At 44.7% G+C, this 22,935-nt stretch overlaps 1 protein-coding gene across 6 annotated transcripts in view; it reads left to right on the plus strand.

Annotated features, from left to right (window-relative positions):
• The window catches only part of Bcorl1 (BCL6 corepressor like 1), a 68,157-nt gene that overhangs the window by 12,522 nt on the left and 32,700 nt on the right, over positions 1-22,935 (plus strand). For all 6 annotated transcript variants that reach the window (XM_087902934.1, XM_087902936.1, XM_087902933.1 and 3 more), the window contains 4 exons: positions 7,994-8,123; positions 14,275-14,365; positions 14,605-17,913; positions 22,093-22,258. In XM_087902934.1, the coding sequence (XP_087759060.1) occupies positions 8,038-8,123; positions 14,275-14,365; positions 14,605-17,913; positions 22,093-22,258 (3,652 nt within the window). In that variant the 5' untranslated portion in view covers positions 7,994-8,037. The remainder of the gene's footprint in view (positions 1-7,993; positions 8,124-14,274; positions 14,366-14,604; positions 17,914-22,092; positions 22,259-22,935) is intronic.

The following is a 22,935-nucleotide window of genomic DNA, read 5'->3' on the forward strand; positions in this document are numbered from 1 at the left end:
GAAAATCTTATAGCTAGAGCCTGAGGGTAGTATATAGCTTTGAATACATTGATATATTTTCCTTAGATAGAATAAACCAGTTTCTTCATAGCAGGAAATGAAAATGAATGCTGTGAATAATAGGGGAGAAAATCAAGGCAGATTGTGGACAAACTAAAATAATCTCATGGTATGAAAATGTAAGGAAACCATGAAAACTTTTGTTTCGGCTCACTCATCCTCAACATATTACCTCTTGTCCTTGTAAGTGCTTCTGTGTTATGCTCAGCTCTTCGTTATTTGGCAGATGTAGTTAGAAGTGGACATAGTAGGATGGTCATGCGATGATGGCCAAGAAATGGGGGAGGGAACTGTTCTCTAAGGTTTCTGACACCGTTTAGGCTGTGAGTCCTGTACTGCATCCATTTAATAATTTTACTATACGATGGCATTCTTTTTCTTTTTCCATTTTTTGAGACTGAGTCTTATTATGTGTAACAGGCTGTCTCTGAAGTACCTATGTAGCCCAGGATAGCTTGAAACTAGAGATTTTCCTGCCTAACCTTCCTAACTTCTAGGTTTATACCTCCACACTTTTGGTCCTGAGTGGATTTGGATGTTCCTAAATATCCTGTCACCCCTAAAAGCATGGGATTTAGCACCTACACTAGTGAAGATATCGAAAGGGTGTATAGAATGCTCTTAGAATTCCATGTTAGTACTCTTGGGAGCGCTGTAGATTGTTGTAAGCCCTTGATCGTCTAGTTACTGAGATGACTATCCAGCCTCCCAAGGTGACTGCATTGGAGGGAACTAAATGCATTGGAATGAGTAAGCTTCCATGTGTTTAATAGACAGTTAACATTCCTTTGTATCCAGCCTCATAAATGTTTATAGGCACAATTTTCAAACATGGTGGTACCCAAGTAGTTTGAAGGTATCCACGCTAGAATCACATGCAAGCAATTCCTTAGCCTTCTTGTTAAATACAAAAATTAAGATATCTTGGAAGAGGATGCAATATGCCTTGTAAGTCAGATCTCTGGTAGTAGACACCTGTGGAAATATTCAGATAGGACAAAAAATCAAGGGAGCTAGGAAGTGTTACAATACATTAAGTCAGACAAAATGAACAACAGAAAAGATCCCCTCCCTTGTTTAAATTACTGAGTAGATACTTTCTAGTTGGTCTTTGTGTGTGTGCTGTCATATATTGTGGTAGAAGGACCTGCTTTGTACGAAGGAAAGCACAGTAAAGCAATTGGTACATGTCTACGCTATTTGAGTTTCAGGTACTGATAGTTGATAAGTAGCTAGAAAAGATAAGGAGATATAGATATAGGGGGCAGGGAGCAGAATATAAGAATGCTCTCCCATGGGAAATCACTAAAACAGAACAGTTTAAATTGGGAATGCATTCTCATTGGTGTTAAAGTTTGGGGTATGTAATGAATGGGAAACATAAATGTTACTATCCTGTTCAGTACACATGGAAGGAGGCAGAGCAGTGATGCTGCTTTTCCAAAAGTGGGAGGGATAGTAGGGGTAGCCTTTTTCTTGCTTCATTGCAGTTTTCAAGTTTTTTCTTCCTTATGGGAGTGGTACCCTGTCCAAAGCTCTGCATTGTTTTTTGTTTTGTTTTGTTTTTCTGAGACAGGGTTTCTCTCTGTAGTTTTGGAGCTTGCCCTGGAACTAGCCCTTGTAGACCAGGCTGGCCTCGAACTCACAGAGATCTGCCTGCCTTTGCCTCCCAAGTGCTGGGATTAAAGGCGTGCGCGACCACCGCCCGGCAGCTCTGTGTTTCTATTGGAATAGTAGCTCTCTTTCTTCATTAGTCACCACTGACTCAACCCTCCTCCTTAAATTGTCTACTGGCCACACCTATAGTACAAGAACAGATTTAAGGCCAGGCTTAAAGTTGAATATTCAAGGCCAGAGTCAGCTATGTAATGAATTTGAGGCCAGCCTGAGAAACATGAACCCCCATCTCAAAACAAAACAAAAACTGCTCCAAATTGATAAACAAACACAAACCTAACACAAATCATCTACTCTAGTGTAAAATATTTGTCATATTCTTGCTCTGTTACCTCCCTCCATGTTCTTCTCTAACTCAAATGCAGTGACGACCATGCTTTTGCTTTTAATTGTTGTGAAATTTACTTGTTTTATTTCGAAACAAAATTGTACCCTTTTGTAAACTCTTTGCATGTTAGAGCTGCCAATGGTGCTCCCAACCATTGTTTGGTCTAGAACTTGCTATATATACCTTTTCTTCCCTGTTTTGATAATGCATTCTCTCTAACCTCTTCTGAAAAACTACAGTGCTTCCCCACAGTATTTCAGTTTGGCCCATGATGGTGAAATAGTTCAGGTTCCGCTATTTCACTTTTCCCGTTTGATTGCTATATGTCATGGGCTTCTCTTTTATGCCTTCTGACTACACACTTTATGCAACCTATTTGCTAGATACATTTCCTATGATCTCAGTCAGTCTATTTCTTCTATCTATATAGGCCTTCTAGGTGGCAACGTTCTATTTTTCATACACACTTGCCTTCTTATGTAGGCACGTGGAACGTGTTCTTTGTCCTTATCACGAATTAGATAAGACTTTTGAGTTGCTTTGCCCAAAGTGAGGCTAGTTTACTTTGCCCATAGTGAGACTAGTGGTCCCACTCATTGCTTTCTGGGCAGTGACCAGCATTTGAGTTGTGGCTCATCCAGCTGTTCTTACCAATTACATGGTTGTGACACCTGGGAAAATCCTTTGAGGTATTTTATATCCTTGTGTCTGTGATTCCTGGTCATTTATTTGGGACTACCAGGTTTATTCCAAGTTTCTTTTTGGAATTTCACCTTCTATATAATAGTTCTTATGGGGGGGGCAAAGAAAGAGAGAGAAGTAGGGGGAGAGAATAAGAATAGCAATGTGGGTAAGTTTTTTTTTTTCCTTTTCACTGCCCTGTGTGCTTTATAGTGAATGATCACTAACTTGATTGGACAGGGCTGTAACAAAACAAAGACCTAGGCTTACTGAATCAGAAAATGTGGAGCTGAGACCTAAGATACTGTTTGGAACCAGCTTCTCAGTGATCTTGGCTTGGGAAACACTGGTTTGCATTGACTGTTCTGGTCCTGATCCTCCTTTCCGGCAGAAGCCTGTTCTTTTAGTGCAGCATTTGATGCTACCATTGGCTTCCTCTCTTGCTACATGAATCTTGCCTTCTTATGTAGGCCACTTAGTTCAGTATCCTGCCTGTGTGTCTGCTGTTTTCTACCCCTTGAGCACAACGACTACTGTTAATTAGCAGCAGTGGACTTCAGATGGTCAGGAGTGCTGCTCTACTAAGATCATGAGGAAAGTTACGGGGCCAAGATTTAAGAGGGTGTTTAGTCTTCAAGATTTCATGACAGCTAGAGGGCTGGGTGATTCAATGGTCATGAATGTGTACTACTCTTACAGAAAACCAAATTTGATTGCCAGCACCCAAATCAGGTGGTCTACAACCACCTCTCTGACTCCAGCTCCAATGATCCAACACCTTTAAATTTTAAAAACGATATCCTCCAAGCTTCGGGTGTCAGTTTTGCTCTCTAGGTTGTCATACGCTACATCATGAACATGTTTGTTTTTAGCTTTTGTTTTTTTTTTTGCTTCTACCTTTTCTTTTATGTTTTTGTTGAGCCTAAAAACTCTTTATCTCGGTGATATTTGGCATATTGCTCTGTTTCCAAGCACTGGGAATCCCACCTTGACTTCTGTCCTAGACCTGCAAATAATTTTTGAAAAAACAAATAATTCTGAGTGAAAATCATGTGGTCACTGACATAGCTGCTGCCTTCAGATACTTAGGTAGCTATTAAAGCTTATACATGGTGTTGAAATTTATCTTTTAGCAAGAGTAAGTCCTTCCATTGTCTGATTCCTCTAACACTTCCTAGAGAAGATGAAAAATACCCGGTGAATTAGCCAGCAAGCAGAATCATTATTTCTTTTTTTCTTTCTTTTCTTTAGAGACAGTTTCTCTGTGTATCTCTGGCTGTCCTGGAACTCACTCTATAGATCAGGCTGGCCTTGAACTCAAAGATCCACCTGCTTCGCTTCCTTGGTGCTGGAATTAAAGGTGTGCTCCACTACTACCTGACTAAACCATTTATTTTTAATCTAGGGATATTCTAAGATATTCTAACAAATGACTAAAACTTCATTAGCAAGAATACTCAGGGCATGGACTCATTTTTTTGAGACAAGTTCTTCCTATGTAGCCCAAGATGGCCTTCAACTCTCAGTCTTCTTTGGATTACATGCACTGCTATGTTTAGCAGATGGGGTCTTTGTTAAAAGTGTTTCTAAAATTACCTTAACGTTAGTAACGTTAAAAGATAATCTTCAAACTGGGTGGTGGTGGCACATGCCTTTACTACCAGCACTTGGGAGACAAAGGCAGGTGGATCTCTGTGAGTTTGAGGCCAGTCTGGTCTACAGAACAAACTCCCGGACAGCCAGGATTGTAGAGAAACCCTGTCCCAAGCTCCCCCCAAATAGATAGCTATCAGGGAAGCATAAAGCACTGTGACTCTCTAAACAGATTGAAAAATGAGCACATATTAAAGATTGTATTTTTTTTTAATGAGAAAGCTATATATGCTATAGCTAGTGTAAAGAAAAAGTCAAAAGCCACAAGTTTATATGGAGTAAGGGAATAGGAGTGCAAATGGAGGTAAGACTGATTTTTTTTCCACAGTCGGGGAGGTGGGGGCAGGAGGTCAATCCCAACTTTATGGGGTCGTGACAGAGTTTATATACCCATCAACTGCTTGCAATTTCAAGGTACAAAACAGGGCAAAGATAGTGAACTGGTGTAGCCTTGAAAGATGTACTATAGATAATATATGGAATTTTTTGGTAGCAAGCAAGCATATAGTAGTCACTTTTTCAGTTTGGTTTATTTTGCTTCTTGTGATTTCTCAGGGTCATTACCTCAGTTATAATCTAGAATTCAGTCCCATGTAGGATGGATTTACTGAGGCATCCTTACTGTGGGTAAAACATTGCAGAGAAACTAAAGACAGAAAAAGGATGTTACTCCTTAAGTCTAATAAGTGATTGTGTGGTGGAGAGACAGACATGCCATGTCCCCTGCTAACTCAGAGCAAAGGAAAACCCATGGTAGAATAGAGGAAAGAAGGAAATGTTTGAGGAGAACCAGAATGGGAGGGGTCAACGGTTCTTGAGCTGAGGCTAGGGGAATGACACAATGACATTTAAGTGAAGAAGCAGCAGAGTCCTGAAACTGGATGATCAGGAGCTGGGAGTGGCATGGATGGCAGGCAAAGGGTAGGACAAAGCAGAAGAGTGTTCAGAGGAGGTTTGAGGCCAGGTCCTAAGGGCCCTGAAGGCTGTCCTAAGAATTCTGGCTTGAGTGCTAGCTTGATTCTGATGGCTTTTGACTAGAGTAGGGAGGTCTGATCGAAGCAGCATTTCAGAAGATGAATTGATTGTGGAATCAAGCGATGGGATGCTGAGAGCAGTTAAGAGACCAGAATAATATTCCTGGGGTGAGATGATGAAGGCAGAGGCAAGAGGGGTAGAAAGAGAAAGGGAGATGGCTTTATCTAGACTTGACACCTGATGTCATTGGGTGATGGGGAGATGAGTTGAAGACATTTCAAGTGAGAGGACGGTGGTGCTAATAACTAAGGAAGCATGCTGTGACGACACGGTGAATGGGCTGGGGAGTACATTTATAGGGACAGATAACGAGTCAAGTTTGAGATATGGTGGATTTGCGGGACTTAGCATCCAGTTAACAGCAAGTTGCTGGCATCTGGAATTCTGGTCTAGACCTATGGAGAGAGGAGAGGATTAGAGAAATAGATGTACATCTAGGGGCGAATTGGAATTGTGACTGCTGAGAGAGATGAAGGGCAAGGCTGGCATACCCAGCAAGGAGAAACACAGAAATAGACCCAGAATGAAGGGGAGATAGACTGAAAGATGAGAGGGGAAAGAAGCAGAAGGTTGGTGGAGAAGTGGGGATGAGAAAGAATGAAAGGGGAAGCAAGGGAGGGAGGAAGGGAAGAATTACAGTGAAGAAGAAATGGGAATGCTGAGGATGAGATAAAGTAAGGGAAAGTCTGAGAAGACAAGCAGGACGGGAAATTGGAAGAGGCTGTGTTCAGAGAGTTGTCAGAAAAGTGGAGGGGCCACAAGACATCTGAGAGACCAATAGGAGAGATGAATGAGAGTGAGGAGAGAGCAAGGAGAGGAAGAGAGAGAACAAGAAGGAGAAAAAAGGAAGGAGGAAGAGATAGGAAGAAAAGGAAGGAGGAAGGGGAAAGCTCATCTTCAGTGAACACCCGGGTTTCTGGGGTGGATAACAAAAGGACCACATGCACAGAAGCCAGCTAGCACGGAGCCAGGAAAGGCAGGACAGGGAAAGTATAAAGGAAAGGGGTCAGGACAGGAAAGGCAGGACAGGGAAAGTATAAAGGAAAGGGGTCAGGACAACAGAGCCCCTTGGCTGGTGCAGAGATAAGATAAGATGAAGTCAAAGATAACAGTGGGGAGATACATCTCACTCTTCTTTCCTTACCACCTTCCTTGAATCCAACCGTGATGATTTCCTGGCTTTTTGTTGCTCTGAACAGGCAGCCTTCTGCTTTGAGAACTTGGCTTTCCTCTGTCTGGAATGTTCTTCCCTGTAGGTATCTACATTGTTCACTCCTTCATATCCCTTAGGTTGTTGAAATGTTTTCTCTTGGTGAGGTCTATGTTGATCACCCTATTGTGAATCAGCCCCTCCACTTACTCTCCCTGACATTGTACCCATGCTCTTTAGTCTATGGTGTGTAGCTTGGGATGTACTATGACAGAAAAATTTAATATGCTTAGTGTCCTTCCTGTCACCACCTCTCCAGAATGTAAGCACTCTACAGGTATGAATTTTGCCAGATTTTTTTAGTTGTTGAATCCCTAGTACACAGGACAAATGTTTGTTGAATGAGTAAGTGAATTATGTTGAATATGAGCAATTTGTGAAAATTGAAAAGAGGATAAATGGAGCAAATCTCTGATATGATTGTACATTACTGTGACTTTGCAACACAGACAACAGCAGAAAATTCTAATCACCATAGGGCTCTGTTCAGTTGAACTTTGGTGAATGATGATTTTAGCTAATAGGTTAACAAAGCAGGCTTACTGAATGAGGCTATTTTTCTCGATACTCCCTTTTCTGTCAGAGATGAAATGGCTGTGCAGTGGTTGTCAATAACAAATAGACTCTGGCTCGTGAAAGGGTTATTAGTAAGCCATGGCAGGGCAGACAGACTAATAGGAAAGGATAAGGACAGAAATGCGTGGTTCTTGATGGAGGCTTGTTTTTTATTCATTTGTTTGTGGCCAGAGTACAAGGAGTATTGCACCTAATTTGGAGGGAGCTCTCCACACCTTCCATAGTTGCATCGTGACCAACTTGGAAGCAGAGCAGAATACTTTTGAAAGGCTTATAAAGAAAGTGTGTGCTTCCTCTGGAGAGCTTAAATTGGCTGTGTCACTCAGATCCTTCCCTATCCATGGATTAGAGAGCAGCTGTGAAAAAGACCCCCAGTTGTCTTTCACTGCACTTGCTGCTCAGGTATGGATTCAGCACTCTGACTGGGTTGCTTGGGCTACATGTATGTTGACAATATACTGTCCCTCAACTGTATGCAGTAGATTGAATTTCCTCAAAACATTCAAGCATATGTGTCTTTGAAGATAATTTAAAAATCACTCAGGGTGATTGACGGTGTCCTCGTCTGCATCCTGAAATGTGGATTACTGGAAAACTAGTGTGATCTTTTCCTTCTTTGGACCTTCATTTTCCATAGCAGGCTGGCTTGGGAGAGTGATCACTTTAGCATTTCGATGCCATGATTACCTTAATTTAAGTGTTTCCATGTAAAAGGTGGCAAAAGTAGCTATGCTTGTTCTCATTTTTAATTTTTTTGGCATTCCTTTCCCCAGGGGGAGTGGCCGCAGCAGATTCTATCTGGCAGTGAGTGGCTGTCATGATCTCTACAGCACCGCTCTACAGCGGCGTGCACAACTGGACCAGTTCTGACCGGATTCGCATGTGCGGCCTCAACGAGGAGAGGTAAAGCTGTACCTAGTCACTGTTGTGGGTAGGACTTGGGGACAAGATTCTTCTTTGCTTTTAATTTTCCTCAATCATGGGGATCACCTGCTTTGCCACACTGTCCCTGTTCCAGTGAAAATGAGGAAGTCATCAGATGACTTTTGCCACCTAGTATTATCTGTGTCGTTATTAAGAGTTGTCAGATTGTGGAGTAAAGAAAAGCTCAGGTGCTTGCTGTTTCTACTTTTTATGTCAAAGTTGGCTGCTTAAAACTCCATGTAAAGAGATTTTCGTCTCTTGTCCAGGGCTTGGAAGAAAGTTGATCATGTAGCTTTTTAAATAAATATAACTTATTTATTTTTATTTCATGTGCAGTTGTGTTTTGCCTGCATGTATGTCTGTGTGAAGATATCAGATTCCCTGAAACTGGGGTTACAAGCAGTTATGAGCTGCCATGTGGGTGCTGGAAGTTGAACCTGGGTCCTCTGGAGGAAAAGCCAGTGTGCTCTTAACTCCTGACCCATCTCTCCAGCCCCTCATCATATAGCTTTAAGGTGGGAACTGGTCGCCAGAGTTTTGGGGGCCAGTACTTCCTGCATCAAGAAACTAGCAAAAATTTGTCAGGAAGATCTTACGTAGTATCCAAGGGAGATGAGGTTTTAATATAAAATTGAGTTGCTGAGGCCTGCCTGATCTGTATGTGTGTTTCAGCTTTCTGATATTTAGTTGACCAAGACAGGCCTTTTAAAAATTATACCTCATATCAAGGGTACCCAATTGTCCTTCAGAGTTTATATTTTTCTTTTATAACCCCTGGCCAAATTGCTCTGTGTGGTGGTCATGAGACTGGTATTTTAATCTATTGACTATTTAAATTCAAATATGCCATAGGAATTACAATAGGACTTTCCCTCCAGGTTAAGATCTGGTGTCTTCAAAAAGAAAAAGAAATAAAGAGCGTGGTTTAGGTCAGTTGAGATGGTTCACTGGGTAAAGATGCTTGCTGCGAAGCCTGACAACCTGAGTTTGATCCTCAGAGCCCATTAGGTGTAAGGAAAAAATAAGTCCCACAGGTTGTCCCCTGATCTCCATATGGACACACCAGTGCTACCCTACACCCCAAATAACTCAATGAATGTAAAAAAAAAATACAGCTGGAGTTTTCCTGGTAAACCTAAAAGCCGTCCATGTGTTGGGAGAGGTAATGTTGATAATTTTGAAGGGAAGAAAGAATGACAACTTTTGCTTTTATATACTAGGTTTTTGTGGTTCTAGTGATGAAATACTGGGACTCAGGAATGCTTAGCTTCATGTTTGTGGGTTTTTTGTTTTTTGTTTGTGTGGTTGGTTGGTTTTGGATTTTTAAGACAAGGTTTCTTTGTGTAGCCCTGCCTGTCCTGGAGCTAGCTCTGTAGACCAGGTTGGTTTGGAATTCACAGAGATCCACCTGCCTCTGCCTCCTGAGTGCTGGGATTAAAGGCATGCTTGTTTTTTTTTTTTAAATGCTCTTTTTCTTTAGTTCCTAATTAGAGAAGTATGTACTTGTCTGAGACTAAGTTTAGGAGAATAAACCCTTTTATTTTCTTACTCCATTAGCACCTGATAGCTTTTTGGTTTTGTACTGAGGAATGCATTAGAGATGGACTTAAAAAAGAAATTTAATTTTAGAATACAAAAATTAAAACCAATGAAAATAAGGTGAAATTCTTCTGGGAGATAGCAGAAAGAAAAAAGATTTTCCTTTGTGTATGAGGTCTGTTCTCACATCATTCTGAGAAATGATCTTTGGCAAGGCAAGGTGGTGGTTGTGATTTGTGAGTACACACTGGTCGGCCATGTTCTAGTTATAAGTAGTTGAGGCTAATTTAGAGCTGTTAGCCTGAGCCTTCAAGATGGTAGGCACAAGCTAGGTGTGATTACTCATGTCTGTAATCAGTACTCAGGAGGCTAAGGCAGGAGTACTGTGGATTTGAGACCGCGCCTGGGCTGCCTATTAAGTTTTAGGCTAGCCTTGGCTATATAAGTGAGACTCTGTCTCAGTAAAGCCAGGGCGGTTGTATGCTAACCTGAGAAATTAAAAAGCAGTGGACAAATTACCTTGGTTCACTGTCTGTGCTACATTTCTTCCAAGAAGGGAGTCGGAAGTAGATGTGAAATATGATTTTCTATTTTTACAGACCTTTCTTTAGATGCTAAATTAGCAAATATGCCCAGTGGTTAAGGTGACCTTTTAAGCATTGTCATTTCTTTTTTTTTCCATTTTTTAATTTTTTTTTAAATTTTTTTCCCCACCTTTAAAAGTTGGAAGGCATTGTCATTTCTGATCCCATCTTCTCTTTGTCACCTTCTTACCACAGTCTAAGCTATGTTACTGCTGATTTCCAAAATGTAATCTCACCCTATGTGCTTTTTTTTGAGACAGTGTCTCTTTCCTGCTGCCCAGGCTGACCTGGAACTTACTATTATAACCTAGATAGACCTCTGACTTGTAGCAATCCTACTACTTCAGCCCAGCTGCTAGGATGTCATGTGTGAGCAGCCATGCCTGGTAATTAATATTATGCATATATTATATAATATGTCCTTTCTATATAAATCTATATATTTTCTGTGTGTATAGGTGTTTTGCCTGCATGTATGTCTGTGCACTATGCGTATGCCTGGTACTCATAAAGATCAAATAAAGGGCATAAAATACCCTGGAAATGGACTTGCAAATGGTTGTGAGCTGCCATGTGAGTGTTGGAAATCAAACTCAGGTCCCTTGAAGAGTAGCAAGTTCTTTTAACTGCTGAGCCATCTCTCCAGCCCCCACCCTCTCCCCCATTTTGGAAACAAGAATTTTGCTATGTAGCATGGGAAGAAAGTCTTCCTGTCTTAGCCTCCAAAAGTACTGTAATTATAAGCATGTGCCACCAAGCCCAGCTTTACTCTATGGAAAAACCATCTTCCCTCATCCTTTCCAACTTAATGTAGACCTTACAGATTTGAGGTATAAAGCTGTATTTGGGGATAAACTTAAAATGCCATTGAAGAAATCTTCCCAGCTTCATCAAATATGATTGAGAACAGGAGGCCTTGCCTTTTTGACTGTTCCAGGTGGTTGGTCAGCTTTATAGTCAAACCTCCAGCTAAATCGGCTTGCTTGCTTCTGGCATTTAATTAAGTATTTATTCAATACAAGAGCAAACCGGTAGTACATCTTAGTACATTGCTGGTAAGTGCTGAGGTGTGGTGTGAACAGGTCCTATGGAGTCTCGATTCGAGAATGATGCATTTTCATGGGACTATCAGAGGACAGTGCCATCTGAGTCCAGGCTAGAGAGATGAATTAGGAGTTTGGGGTGAAGGCCAATATCCACATTTCCTTGAGTGTTTGGGAAAGGCCTTGGCTGGAGTAAAGGGGGTCCTGGAGCAGCAGTAAGACTTCAAATAGGAAAAGTCTCAGGGGCTGGTAAGAGGCTGGTTTCATGCATTCTAGGTTGACTATTTTCTTAGACCCAGGCCCAACAGGAACTGAAAAGGGCCTGCACGACAGGTCCAGGTGTGTTAGCCTTTAATAATTAGGAAAACAGCCCTGAGAGGTGGTGGCTCATTTTGGTTAAGTTCAACAAAGCCTTGAGCATACCAACTGGCTTCTAATGGGAAGAAACAGAACTTATTTCCAGTCCTGACGGGAATCTCCTTATATTCCCCCCCCTCACCTATATCCCCATAACCTTGCTCAGTTGACCCAGCCCCCCCCCCACCCCCTGCCTCTGCCTTTCTGATCCCAGGCTCCTCTCTCAGCGGAGCGTTTTTTAAATATTTGCTCAGCTTTGCATCCCCCTCAGAGGATTTGAAACATCATCACACACATTTTCCCAGAGCTTGGGGGCTGGTGGTGAGGCTTAGGCATGGCTGGAGTAGCCAGAAGTGCTGCTTCTGCTGCCACCACACGCTTCTCTGCCTGACTCTAGGCTTCCCTGGTAACTGCTGGCTTGCAAGAACATAGCTTCTGCTTCAAAGCAGGATTTCTGCCCAAGGAGGAGCCCACCAAGTGGGGAGGGTGCATGGTCAGGAGGGGAAAGAATGTAAACAAATAGTGCCTTCCCATGTGGAGTTTTGGAGGCAAGGACTGCTGTTTCCCCCTCACCCCCACAGCCCTCCCTCTAAACCATCCCTGGTGATTCTAGTTGGAACATGCTTCTTCAGCCCAAGGCTTGGTGCATATAGGTCCTGCTTTTCTGGTCTCTCAGGAGCTGATGTGAAAAGTGTGTTTTCCCTTTCCTTGGGGCCCTCCCCTTCCTCAAGACCCCCAACTGCCTCCAAATCCCTTGCCTCACAGTCGCTCTGTTTGTTCCAGCAGTGGAACCCTCCCACTTCTGCCACCCTAGCTGATTTTTAAAGGGAACTAGCCTTTCCCCCTTGGTTATCCCCTTCTGGAACACTGAAAAGATGGGGAGAGGACTGTTCTGATCCCCATTGTCATTTTGGGTTCTTTTACCCCAGGTACAATCTGGAAGTCCCTGTTTCAGTCAAAGGGAGAGAGTTATTTGCAGGGTACTCCTCCTTGTTGGAGTTGGCTGCAGGCACCCAAAATACCTCTAGACTAGAGTGGTTGGTAAGGCAGGGGCTGACTTTTCTTCACAGGCTGTATTGGATCTCTGGCAGGGCTCCAAAGATGGCAGGCAAAATCAAACAAAGAGCAGGCAGAGTAGTCTTATGCTTTGCCCACCAAGAAAACCTGCTGCAGCTTTGTTCTTTGACCCCCACCTCCTCTGCAGCCACTCCCACCCTGGCGGCTGCCCTATTGATATGCTCCCTAGTGCAGGGGCAGTGTGTTCCTGCTGCACTTAGAGTACCAAACTTTGGGTGTTTGTCCTTCAACTTTAGCAGTTTGATCCTTTTGTTTATTTATTTGTTTTGTCAAATGTAACATTTTTGAAGATTCTTACCTGAATTTAAAGAGTTCTTTATGAACAGGTGGGGGATACAGTTGGGTTTTTATCCTTTGAGCCGCAGCTTTCTGGCCTTAAGCCTTTACTTATGGCTCATACCAATATGAACGTGAAGTCCGTGGCTTTGAGAGGCTCCCTTTGGGAAGGGAGAAAATGTGGTGGTACAGAGAGGCTGAAGGGAAGGTGCTCCCTGTGTGTTATGAGATGGGAAAATGCTGGCTGGAGCCAGATAGAGTTCTAGAACCATTCCTTTGGAGAGAAAGAAGTATTTGTTCGTTCATTTGTTGTATTGTTTTGCCATGTTTAAATTAAGATAGGGTCTTACGACGTAGCCTTGCTTTTAAGGGCTTGGAAATTCCTTATGTAGACCAGAGTCTAGGCTGGCCTTGAACTCAAAAGAGATCCACCTGCCTCTGCCTCCTGAGTGCCAGGATTTAAAAAGATGTGGATCACCGCCACATTTACTCCATTTAGCTGTTGTTTTGAGACAGGGTCTCCTGTAGCCCAACTAATTTTGAGTTCCTTACCTTCCGGTCTCCACTTCCTAAGTGTTCAAATTACAAACACATGACACATGCTTGGCTAAATGTAGTATTTAAAGAGCCTCTTAGTGTCAGTGACCAGATAGCCTCAAATCAGAGTCGTTGTATGTGCTGGTAAATGTGAATGTGTACAGTCTCCAGGCATGCTCAGCCCACTGGATGAACAGGGGATTCAGATTTGGAGTAGACTTAAACACAATGGGAATGGTGATTTGTTTTGGAAGAGATTTACTCTAATATGGCACTTCCCATATAGACTTGAAGCAAACTGAGATTTAAAATAAAATAAATTGGCATGCCGTTGAGGCTTACAGGTCACATCTATCTCTGTTTGATGATGCCCTGTATTCCTAGATTGAAATGGTCACCTTGATGGGTAAGCTCCAGGGCAAAGGAGAAAGTGCTAAGATGGGGTTCACCCACACTTTTTGTGAGAACACTAGAAAGCAGGATAAGTAGCCCCAAATTCTGGTCAGACAAGGCTCCTATTGAAGAACTTGCAAAGCCACATGCAGAGACTCTGCTTTGCCTCCTTGATCCCCTTAGTACTCTGCTATCCCCTGAAGCCACCATGGAAAGTGAGGTAGAGTTTTGTGGGAAGGCAGGCAGGCAGGACTGTCTAGAGAAAGTGTCAGAGGCCTAAGTCTGAGCCTTATGTCCCTTTTCTGGTTGTGTCTTCCCTGCCAGAGGAGCACCTCTTTCTGATGAGGAATCCACGACAGGTGACTGCCAGCACTTTGGATCTCAGGAGTTTTGTGTCAGCAGCAGTTTTTCCAAGGTAAGGATCTATGTTTTGTCATATGCTGCCCATCAAAGGGTGAGCTTTCCGGGGGGTTGTGGCTGAGAATGGCAGCAAGAAGACAGATGTTGCTCTAGATGAGATAGAAATTGGTACATTGGTACTTTGCAGTTGGTTGAGTTGCAGAAAGGACCAGCAGTTACCTCTTAGGGGCCTCAGGATACTTGGATCAGCTGCCGAGAGCTTGCTAAGATGGGCATGCTGTTCTTTCATTGCAGGTGGAGCTCACAGCAGTTGGAAGTGGCAGCAATGCCCGGGGGGCAAACCCAGATGGCAGTACAACAGAAAAACTTGGGCACAGGTCAGAAGATCAGCCTGATGATCCCCAGCCAAAAATGGACTATGTTGGGAATGCAGGAGAGGCTGAGGGCCTCCTGGTGCCACTGAGCAGCCCAGGAGACGGGCTTAAGCTGCCCACTCCTGATAGCACTGAGGCCAGCCATAGCAGGGCCAATTGCTCCTGGACTCCCCTAAGCACCCAAATGAGCAAACAGGTTGACTGCTCGCCAGCCAGAGTAAAGGCTTTGGACTCTCGGCACAGTGTTGGGGAGAAGAACACTTTCATTTTGGCAACTCTGGGAACTGGAGTCCCTGTGGAGGGAACCCTGCCTCTAGTTACCACTAACTTCAGTCAGCTTCCGACACCTATCTGCCCTCCTGCCCCTGGGTCGGCCTCTGTGACCCCATCGGTTCCCGATCCATTCCAAGTTCCCCTTTCTGTCCCAGCCCCAGTGCCCCACTCAGGACTAGTTCCAGTCCAAGTTGCCACATCGGCTTCAGCTCCTTCTCCACCCCTAGCACCAGTGCCCGCTCTAGCTCCAGCACCGCCCTCGGTGCCTACTCTCATCTCTGATTCAAACCCTCTCTCCGTGTCAGCCTCTGTCTTGGTGCCTGTGCCCGCGTCTGCTCCCCACTCAGTCCCAGTGCCACTGTCGGCTCCTGCTCCTACTCCTCTCACTGTCTCTGTTTCTGCACCTCCCTTGGCCCTGATCCAGGCTCCTGTGCCTCCTTCAGCTCCCACTTTGGTCCTTGCTTCTGTCCCAACTCCAGTTCTAGCTCCCATGCCAGCATCCACGCCTCCAGCAGCTCCTGCCCCTCCATCTGTGCCAATGCCCACTCCAACCCCATCTTCTGGCCCGCCTTCTACCCCCACCCTTATCCCTGCTTTTGCTCCTACACCGGTGCCTGCACCCACCCCGGCCCCAATCTTTACTCCAGCCCCCACGCCCATGCCGGCTGCCACACCAGCTGCCATCCCCACCTCAGCACCCATTCCAGCCTCCTTCAGTTTGAGTCGAGTGTGTTTTCCTGCAGCTCAGGCGCCAGCTATGCAAAAAGTCCCCCTTTCTTTTCAGCCAGGGACAGTGTTGACCCCTAACCAGCCGCTGGTATACATCCCACCTCCGAGTTGTGGGCAGCCGCTCAGTGTGGCTACACTGCCAACCACTTTGGGAGTCTCTTCCACACTCACGCTCCCAGTCCTGCCATCTTACCTACAGGATAGGTGTCTTCCCGGTGTGTTGGCCTCCCCAGAGCTCCGCTCTTATCCATATGCATTTTCTGTGGCCCGGCCTTTGGCTTCAGATTCGAAGTTGGTCTCTTTAGAGGTGAACAGGCTCTCCTGTACGTCCCCATCCAGCAGCACTAACACCCAGCCTGCTCCTGATGGGGTCCCTGGACCTTTGGCAGATACCTCCCTCACCACTGCTTCTGCCAAGGTGCTTCCAACTTCACAGCCTTTGCTGCCAGCCCCCAGCGGAAACTCAGTCCCACCACACCCCCCCAAGATGCCAGGTGGCACCGAGCAACAAACAGAAGGAACTTCCGTTACCTTCTCTCCTCTCAAGTCACCTCCACAGCTGGAGAGAGAGATGGCCTCTCCACCCGAGTGCAGTGAGATGCCTCTTGACCTCTCTTCCAAGTCCAACCGCCAGAAGCTTCCATTGCCGAACCAGCGTAAAACACCTCCCATGCCTGTTTTGACCCCTGTGCACACCAGCAGCAAGGCCCTCCTTTCCACAGTCCTGTCTAGGTCTCAGCGCACAACTCAGGCTGCCGGCAGCAATGTCACTTCCTGCCTGGGCTCCACTTCTTCACCTTTTGTTATCTTTCCTGAGATGGTGAGGAATGGAGACCCAAGCACCTGGGTAAAAAACTCAACTGCTCTGATCAGCACCATTCCTGGCACATATGTGGGAGTGGCCAACCCAGTGCCTGCATCCCTGCTGTTGAACAAGGACCCTAACCTGGGCCTTAATCGAGATCCTCGCCATCTCCCCAAGCAGGAGCCTATCTCCATCATTGATCAAGGAGAGCCTAAGAGCACTGGTGCCACTTGTGGGAAGAAAGGCAGCCAGACTGGTGCTGGTGCTGAGGGACAGCAAAGCACAGTCAAATCCCGTTATACCCCAGCCCGCATTGCCCCTGGGCTGCCAGGGTGCCAAACCAAGGAACTATCTTTATGGAAACCTACAGGGCTGGCAAATATGTACCCACGATGTTCTGTCAATGGGAAACCCACTAGCACCCAGGTCCTGCCTGTTGGCTGGTCACCATACCACCAAGCATCTCTGCTTTCTATTGGCATTTCCAGTGCTGGGCAACTAACCCCCAGTCAGGGGGTGCCTATCAGGCCCACTAGCATTGTTTCTGAGTTTTCTGGTGTGTCATCTCTTGGCTCCAATGAAGCTGTTCATGGACTTCCTGAGGGGCAGCCACGGCCTGGGGGCCCCTTTGCTTCAGAACAGGATGCTGTCACAAAGAACAAAACTTGCCGAATTGCTGCCAAGCCTTATGAAGAACAAGTCAATCCTGTCCTTTTGACTCTCAGCCCTCAGACAGGGACCCTGGCACTGTCTGTTCAGCCTAGCAGTGGGGACATTGGAGTGAATCAGGGACCTGAAGAATCTGAGAGCCACCTCTGCTCTGATAGTACTCCGAAGATGGAAGGCCCCCAGGCAGCCTGTGGCCTGAAGCTGGCGGGAGACACAAAGCCTAAAAACCAAGTGCTTGCTACCTATATGTCCCATGAGCTGGTCCTGGCCACACCCCAGAACTTGTGCAAGATGCCTGAGCTGCCTTTGCTACCTCATGACAGCCACTCTAAGGAACTCGTTTTAGACGTGGTTCCAAGCAGCAAGAGGGGCCCCAGCACAGACCTTTCACAGCTTGGAAGTCAGGTGGATCTAGGGCGGGTGAAAATGGAGAAAGTGGATGGTGATGTGGTCTTCAATTTAGCCAACTGCTTCCGGGCTGATGGTCTCCCAGCAGTTCCCCAAAGGGGCCTGGCTGAAGCTCGGGCTAAAGCTGGGCAAACTCGCGTCAAGCGGGAAAGCGTTGGGGTCTTTACTTGCAAGAACAGTTGGCAACCAGATGAAGAGACAGAATCTCTGCCACCCAAAAAGGTGAAGTGTAACAAAGAAAAGGAAAACGAGGAAGAGCCACAACAGCAGCAGCAGCAGCCACCGCCACCACCACCGCCACAGCCACATGATAAGCCCGTGGTCCGGAGTTCCCTGGGAACCAAGGTCTGTACCAGTGTATGGCTGAGAACTCCTGATGGTCTGCTTCATTTGTGGGTCTCTGCTGAATTTGACCCCCTCCCTCCCCACTCCTAGACAGTGTTCTTGAGCAGCTTAACTGTGTGAACAGAGCTGATGAATGGACAGAGCTTTTAATTCGTGGTCTCTCTATATTTTTTACCTGGAAAGGGCAAAACTTGTTTCATAGGATGTAGGAAATGATTTCATCCTTGGGGCCAGGGAAGCCATTGTCCTAGATAAAACTGGAAAGCAGAAGAACGTACTGGCGAAGGAAATCACTTAATCACAGGCTTTTCCCCAAGGACCAGTTCTTCCTGGTCCTTTAAAGATGATGGACCACTGGCCTTAGCAGTTTGGGGCCCAGGGAAGGAAGGAACTTTTTGATAGGGTTTTTTTGGCCCTACTTCTTCCTAACTCTGTGACATTGATTAAGCTTGCTAGTTAATCCCTCTTACCCTTAATTCCTTCATCTCTGCAATGAGACAAATAATAGTACTTATTCTGAGGGTTGGTGGAAAGGTTAAATGAGATGTTGATATGAAATATCCAGAATGGGCAAATTGATAAGAGAGAAAGTAACCTGATAGTTGTCTAGGGCCAGGGGATTTGCTGAATAACCAATTAATGGGAGTAGGGTTTCTGTTCAGGGCGATGAGATAGTTCCTGTAGGAGACCAATGGTGATAGTCACACAATTCTGTATTTACACTAAAAACAATTACATTGTACATGTAAGTAAACAAATTGTACAGCATAGCTCAGTAAAGCTGTTAAAATTGATGAGATAGTATACAAGTGCTTAAAATAGAACTTGGCACGTAATTAAGCACTCAGTTGGTGTCAGTGGCTCCTTTTGTTTTTAGTATCACAAATAGAATGACTCCTGCCCTCATGGAGCTTATGTCTTGCCATGTTGACTTAATGATAGGTAGGCATAGATAGCTCTTCCTGTAGGAGATGATTAGTTCAGTAGGCCATTTGGAAAATGAGTGGAGCGGAGAATAAAGTTACAGGATAAGGAGAAAGCAACCAGCACTTCCAGTCCCCCCACCCTTTGGGAACCAAATAATCCAGGTGTTTTGTTGGGTCACATTTTCTTGAGAAACACATGACTGATAACTAAGCTAAGGTGAGGCATTAAATCAAAACAGCCCATTGCTAGGAGTGGCCAAGAGGCAGACTAGGTTCCTGTTGCTTGCTTGAATTGTGTTTCTTTCAAAATTATTATTGCATTTATATTTATTTGTGTGTGTATATATGTGGTACATGCATGCTGCACCATCTGTATGGAGGTCAGTGGACAGTTTCAGCAGTTCTTTTCCTACTGAGTGGGCATCTTGCCTGCCAAAGAATTGTTTCATTTGATGCTGCCTATCCTTTATTCTTGTTAACTCTGTTAACCTGAACACTGATCTTGATTCTCCATCCTCCCAACTTCTTGTGTAGTTGGAGTGCATCATATATTTTTACTTTCACCGCTTCCCTGACAGAAGATACATACAGAAATCTCTTCTAGATGTTTTGTTATGTCTATTTTAGGATGTAAAAGTTAATGATCTATACTCAAAAGAGACAACTAAAAACAATATTTAGAAATAAATAGGACATGTTCAAGTTGTAGTGTATTGAACTTTATTTCTCCTGACTTAAAATAGTTGTTCTTTGAATGGACCTGAAGGCCAGATTTTAAGCAGTCATCTTCATTTTCCTCTTTTCTCCCTAGGTCTTTGTTTCTTGACACTTTGGTTCATGGGAACTAGCAGTAACTTGAGTTTCATTCAGCTTAGTCCTCTGCTGAGTAATGGATAATGCCTGTACCTGGAGAATTGAGGGTTCTTTCCCCTCAAATATCCCATCAGTGAGAGAGCTGTCATCCTCTTTGCTGGAACTGGGGTTTGATAACTGTACTGGAAGGTGATACAGATGTGATTAGGGGAAAAAGCGCCAGTCTTCATCCTAGTGACTAAGTAGCTGAGAAAACAATGAGAGAAGAATAGTTTGTTTTGGCTCACGGATTTGGAGATTTCAGTCCCTCATAGTGGGAAGAATGTAGTGGAGTAAAACAGCAGACTGTGGCAGCCAAAAGGGAAGGAAGGAAGGAGAGAGGGAAAGAAAGAGAGACTGCAAATACTATTGGATGTCTGCAGTACTGGGCTCCCATTTTCCTATTTTGTGTTTAGGTGTGCTCTTGTGTGTGGGTATACATGTCCCCAGGTACCTGTGTAGGCCCAATGTCAATCTTGGATGTGAGTCTTCGTTAGCTGTCTATTTTGTGCTCTGAGACAGGGTCTTTCTCTGGAACCAGGAGCTCACCAATTATAATACAGTTGTTGAGGGATACACCTAGCTCTGCCTCCCTAGTGCTGGGGTTAAAAGCATACACTACCCCACTTAGTATTTTTCTGGTGAGGAAACTCAGGTCCTCATGCTCTTGTGGCAAGTACTTGACCTACTGAACTACCTTCTCAGCGCATCACTTTTCCATTTTCCATCTGAGTCCTCAGCCCGTGGTTGGTATGATGTTCCCTACCTTTACAGCAGGTCTCTTCCTTTCTTAGTTAATTCTCTCTGGGGGAAAAAAACCCACAGATACACCCAGATTTACATAGCAGTTTGTCAATTTAGCCAAGTTGAAAAATCAAGATTGACCACCACATAACTTCAAAGTTTTTTGTTGTTTTGTTTTGGTTATTTTTGGTTTTGTTGTTGCTGTTTGTTTGTTTTTTAGTTATTGAGACAAGATTTCTCTGCGTAGCCCTGGCTGTCCTGGAACTCGCTCTGTAGACCAGGATGGCCTCGAACTCCGAGATCCACCTGCCTCTGCCTCTTGAGTACTGGGATTAAAGGCGTGCCCCACCATGCCTAGCTGATTTTGAGTATGTTTAATGCTTCCTGTTTAAAAACTTAATGATTTCGCATTCCTTACATCTACAGTACTAGAAACAACTATTTTATCCCATTCTTTTTTTGCTTGTTTATTTCTGTTTTTTGAGATGATTTTTTTTTCTGTAACCCAGGCTATCCTGGAACTCACTCTGTAGACTAGGCTGGCTTCAAACTCACACAGATCCGCCTGCCTCTGCCTCCCAAGTACTGGGATTAAAGGCGTGCGCCACCACCGCCTGACTTATCCCATTTTTGTTTAGTGTCATAGAGGGACCTGAAAGCTTGTGAAAATTTGTGACTTTTGGGTAGAGTTCCTATAGTGTGTAATCTGATAAGCCAGCAGTAGATGGGAATGGGACTGAGCAGCAACAGCTGATGAAGAGACAGCAAATAGGGAAGGAGATTTTTCAAGGCTGATGAGAAAAGGCCCAGATCTGAGGGCCAGAAGTCCCAACTCTATCTTTCTTACTGCAGGTATAAATGAGCTACTTTGCAGGGTGGCCTGGTAAGTAGCATCCCTTGAGTTAGTATGGACGCTAGACTGTGTGTGGCCCAGGAAAAGTCAGTTGACCTATTGTCTTAGAGTCTCAGTTTCTTCATCTGTTCATTGAGATAGTTGTTATGATAAAGCAAATGCTAGAGTTCTAGGTGATAGATACAGAGTGTAAAGCAGCCTTTAATGTATACTCAGCTTCACTATAAATGGTATACCAAACCAAGCCCTGTCCATTATCTTCACAGGGAGATGGAAATCACACCTCCTATGTAATGTTCCTCTCATTGCTGTAGTTAAATCCATTTTATAGCCTTAACTGGTACATGAGAAAAATTTTTCTTGACAGTTCTCAGAATTATTTTCAATTGATAGTAATACTATTCACAGTGATGTTGCTTAAACTATATAGCTATACAACTTGCGGAAGAGGCATTTTTCTTTAATCCCTATCTCTTATTTGTGTATGGGTTTGCACAGTATGGGTCCTGACTTTGGACCTTTTAAAACAACTTTGGATGTGTGTTCAGGGGCCATGAATACAGATTTTGTAGACATCTTTAAAATTATATGGATGCCTGAAGGGACCAGCAAGGGCATTTGACTCAGTCCAAGAGAGCCCTTATAGCCCACTGTGTCCTATATTGCTATGACACAGACACCCCCAGTCTTAACTCTGGGAAGTTCATATCCATGCGTGAGCAACAGGCACATAACTTGACTGTGGGAGAGCATTCTTAAGAAGCAAACCTGACCTCAGATCTGACTCTTTCTACCTTTTCATAGTGCCGGAAGCTGCCTGGAGACCCCCAGGAACCCACCACGAAAAGCCCCAGAGGGGCTTTAGATTCAGGAAAAGAGCACAATGGAGTCAGGGGAAAGCACAAGCACCGGAAGCCAACAAAGCCAGAGTCCCAACCTCCAGGAAAACGAACTGATGGTCATGAGGAAGGTAGGTCCCAAAGACTATGCATGACCTTGTAGCCTAAGCTCCCAAGGGATCCAATGGAATTTTGGTGGGGAGAGAGTAGTTGAGAGATTGAGTAGAAAATGAATCCTTCTCTGCTGTGGAGTAGAGATAGAATTGGAACCTCTGAAGTCAACAGCCAAGGAGGATGGATGTATCCTGGCCTAATGCATTAGAGTACCACACATTCTGAAGTCTTAACATTGAATAAGGTGACTTGTAAACAGATAGAAGTTCTACAATAGAGTCACTAACCCAGGAAGTCAGGATTGTGAAGGGGTGCATCCACCCACTGAGACGGCAGGGCTGATCTAATGGGAACTCACCAAGGCCAGCTGGACTGGGAGTGATGGAGCATGTGATCAAACCGGACTCTCTGAATGTGGCTGACAATGAGGGCTGACTGAGAAGCCAAGGACAATGGCATTGGGACGAGGGCTGACTGAGAAGCCAAGGACAATGGCACTGGGTTTTAATTCTACTGCATGGACTGTCTTTGTGGGAACCTAGTCTGTTTGTTTGGATGCTCACCTTCCTAGACCTGGATGGAGGGGGAGGATCTTGGACTTCCCACAGGGCAGGGAACCCTGACTGCTCTTTGGACTGGAGAGGGAAGGGAAGTGGGGAGTGGGAAGGTATTGGGAGGAGGGGAGGAAAAAATT

The sequence above is a fragment of the Myodes glareolus genome, chromosome X (genome assembly GCF_982192425.1).
Source record: "Myodes glareolus chromosome X, mMyoGla1.1, whole genome shotgun sequence".
Lineage (NCBI taxonomy): Eukaryota > Metazoa > Chordata > Mammalia > Rodentia > Cricetidae > Myodes > Myodes glareolus.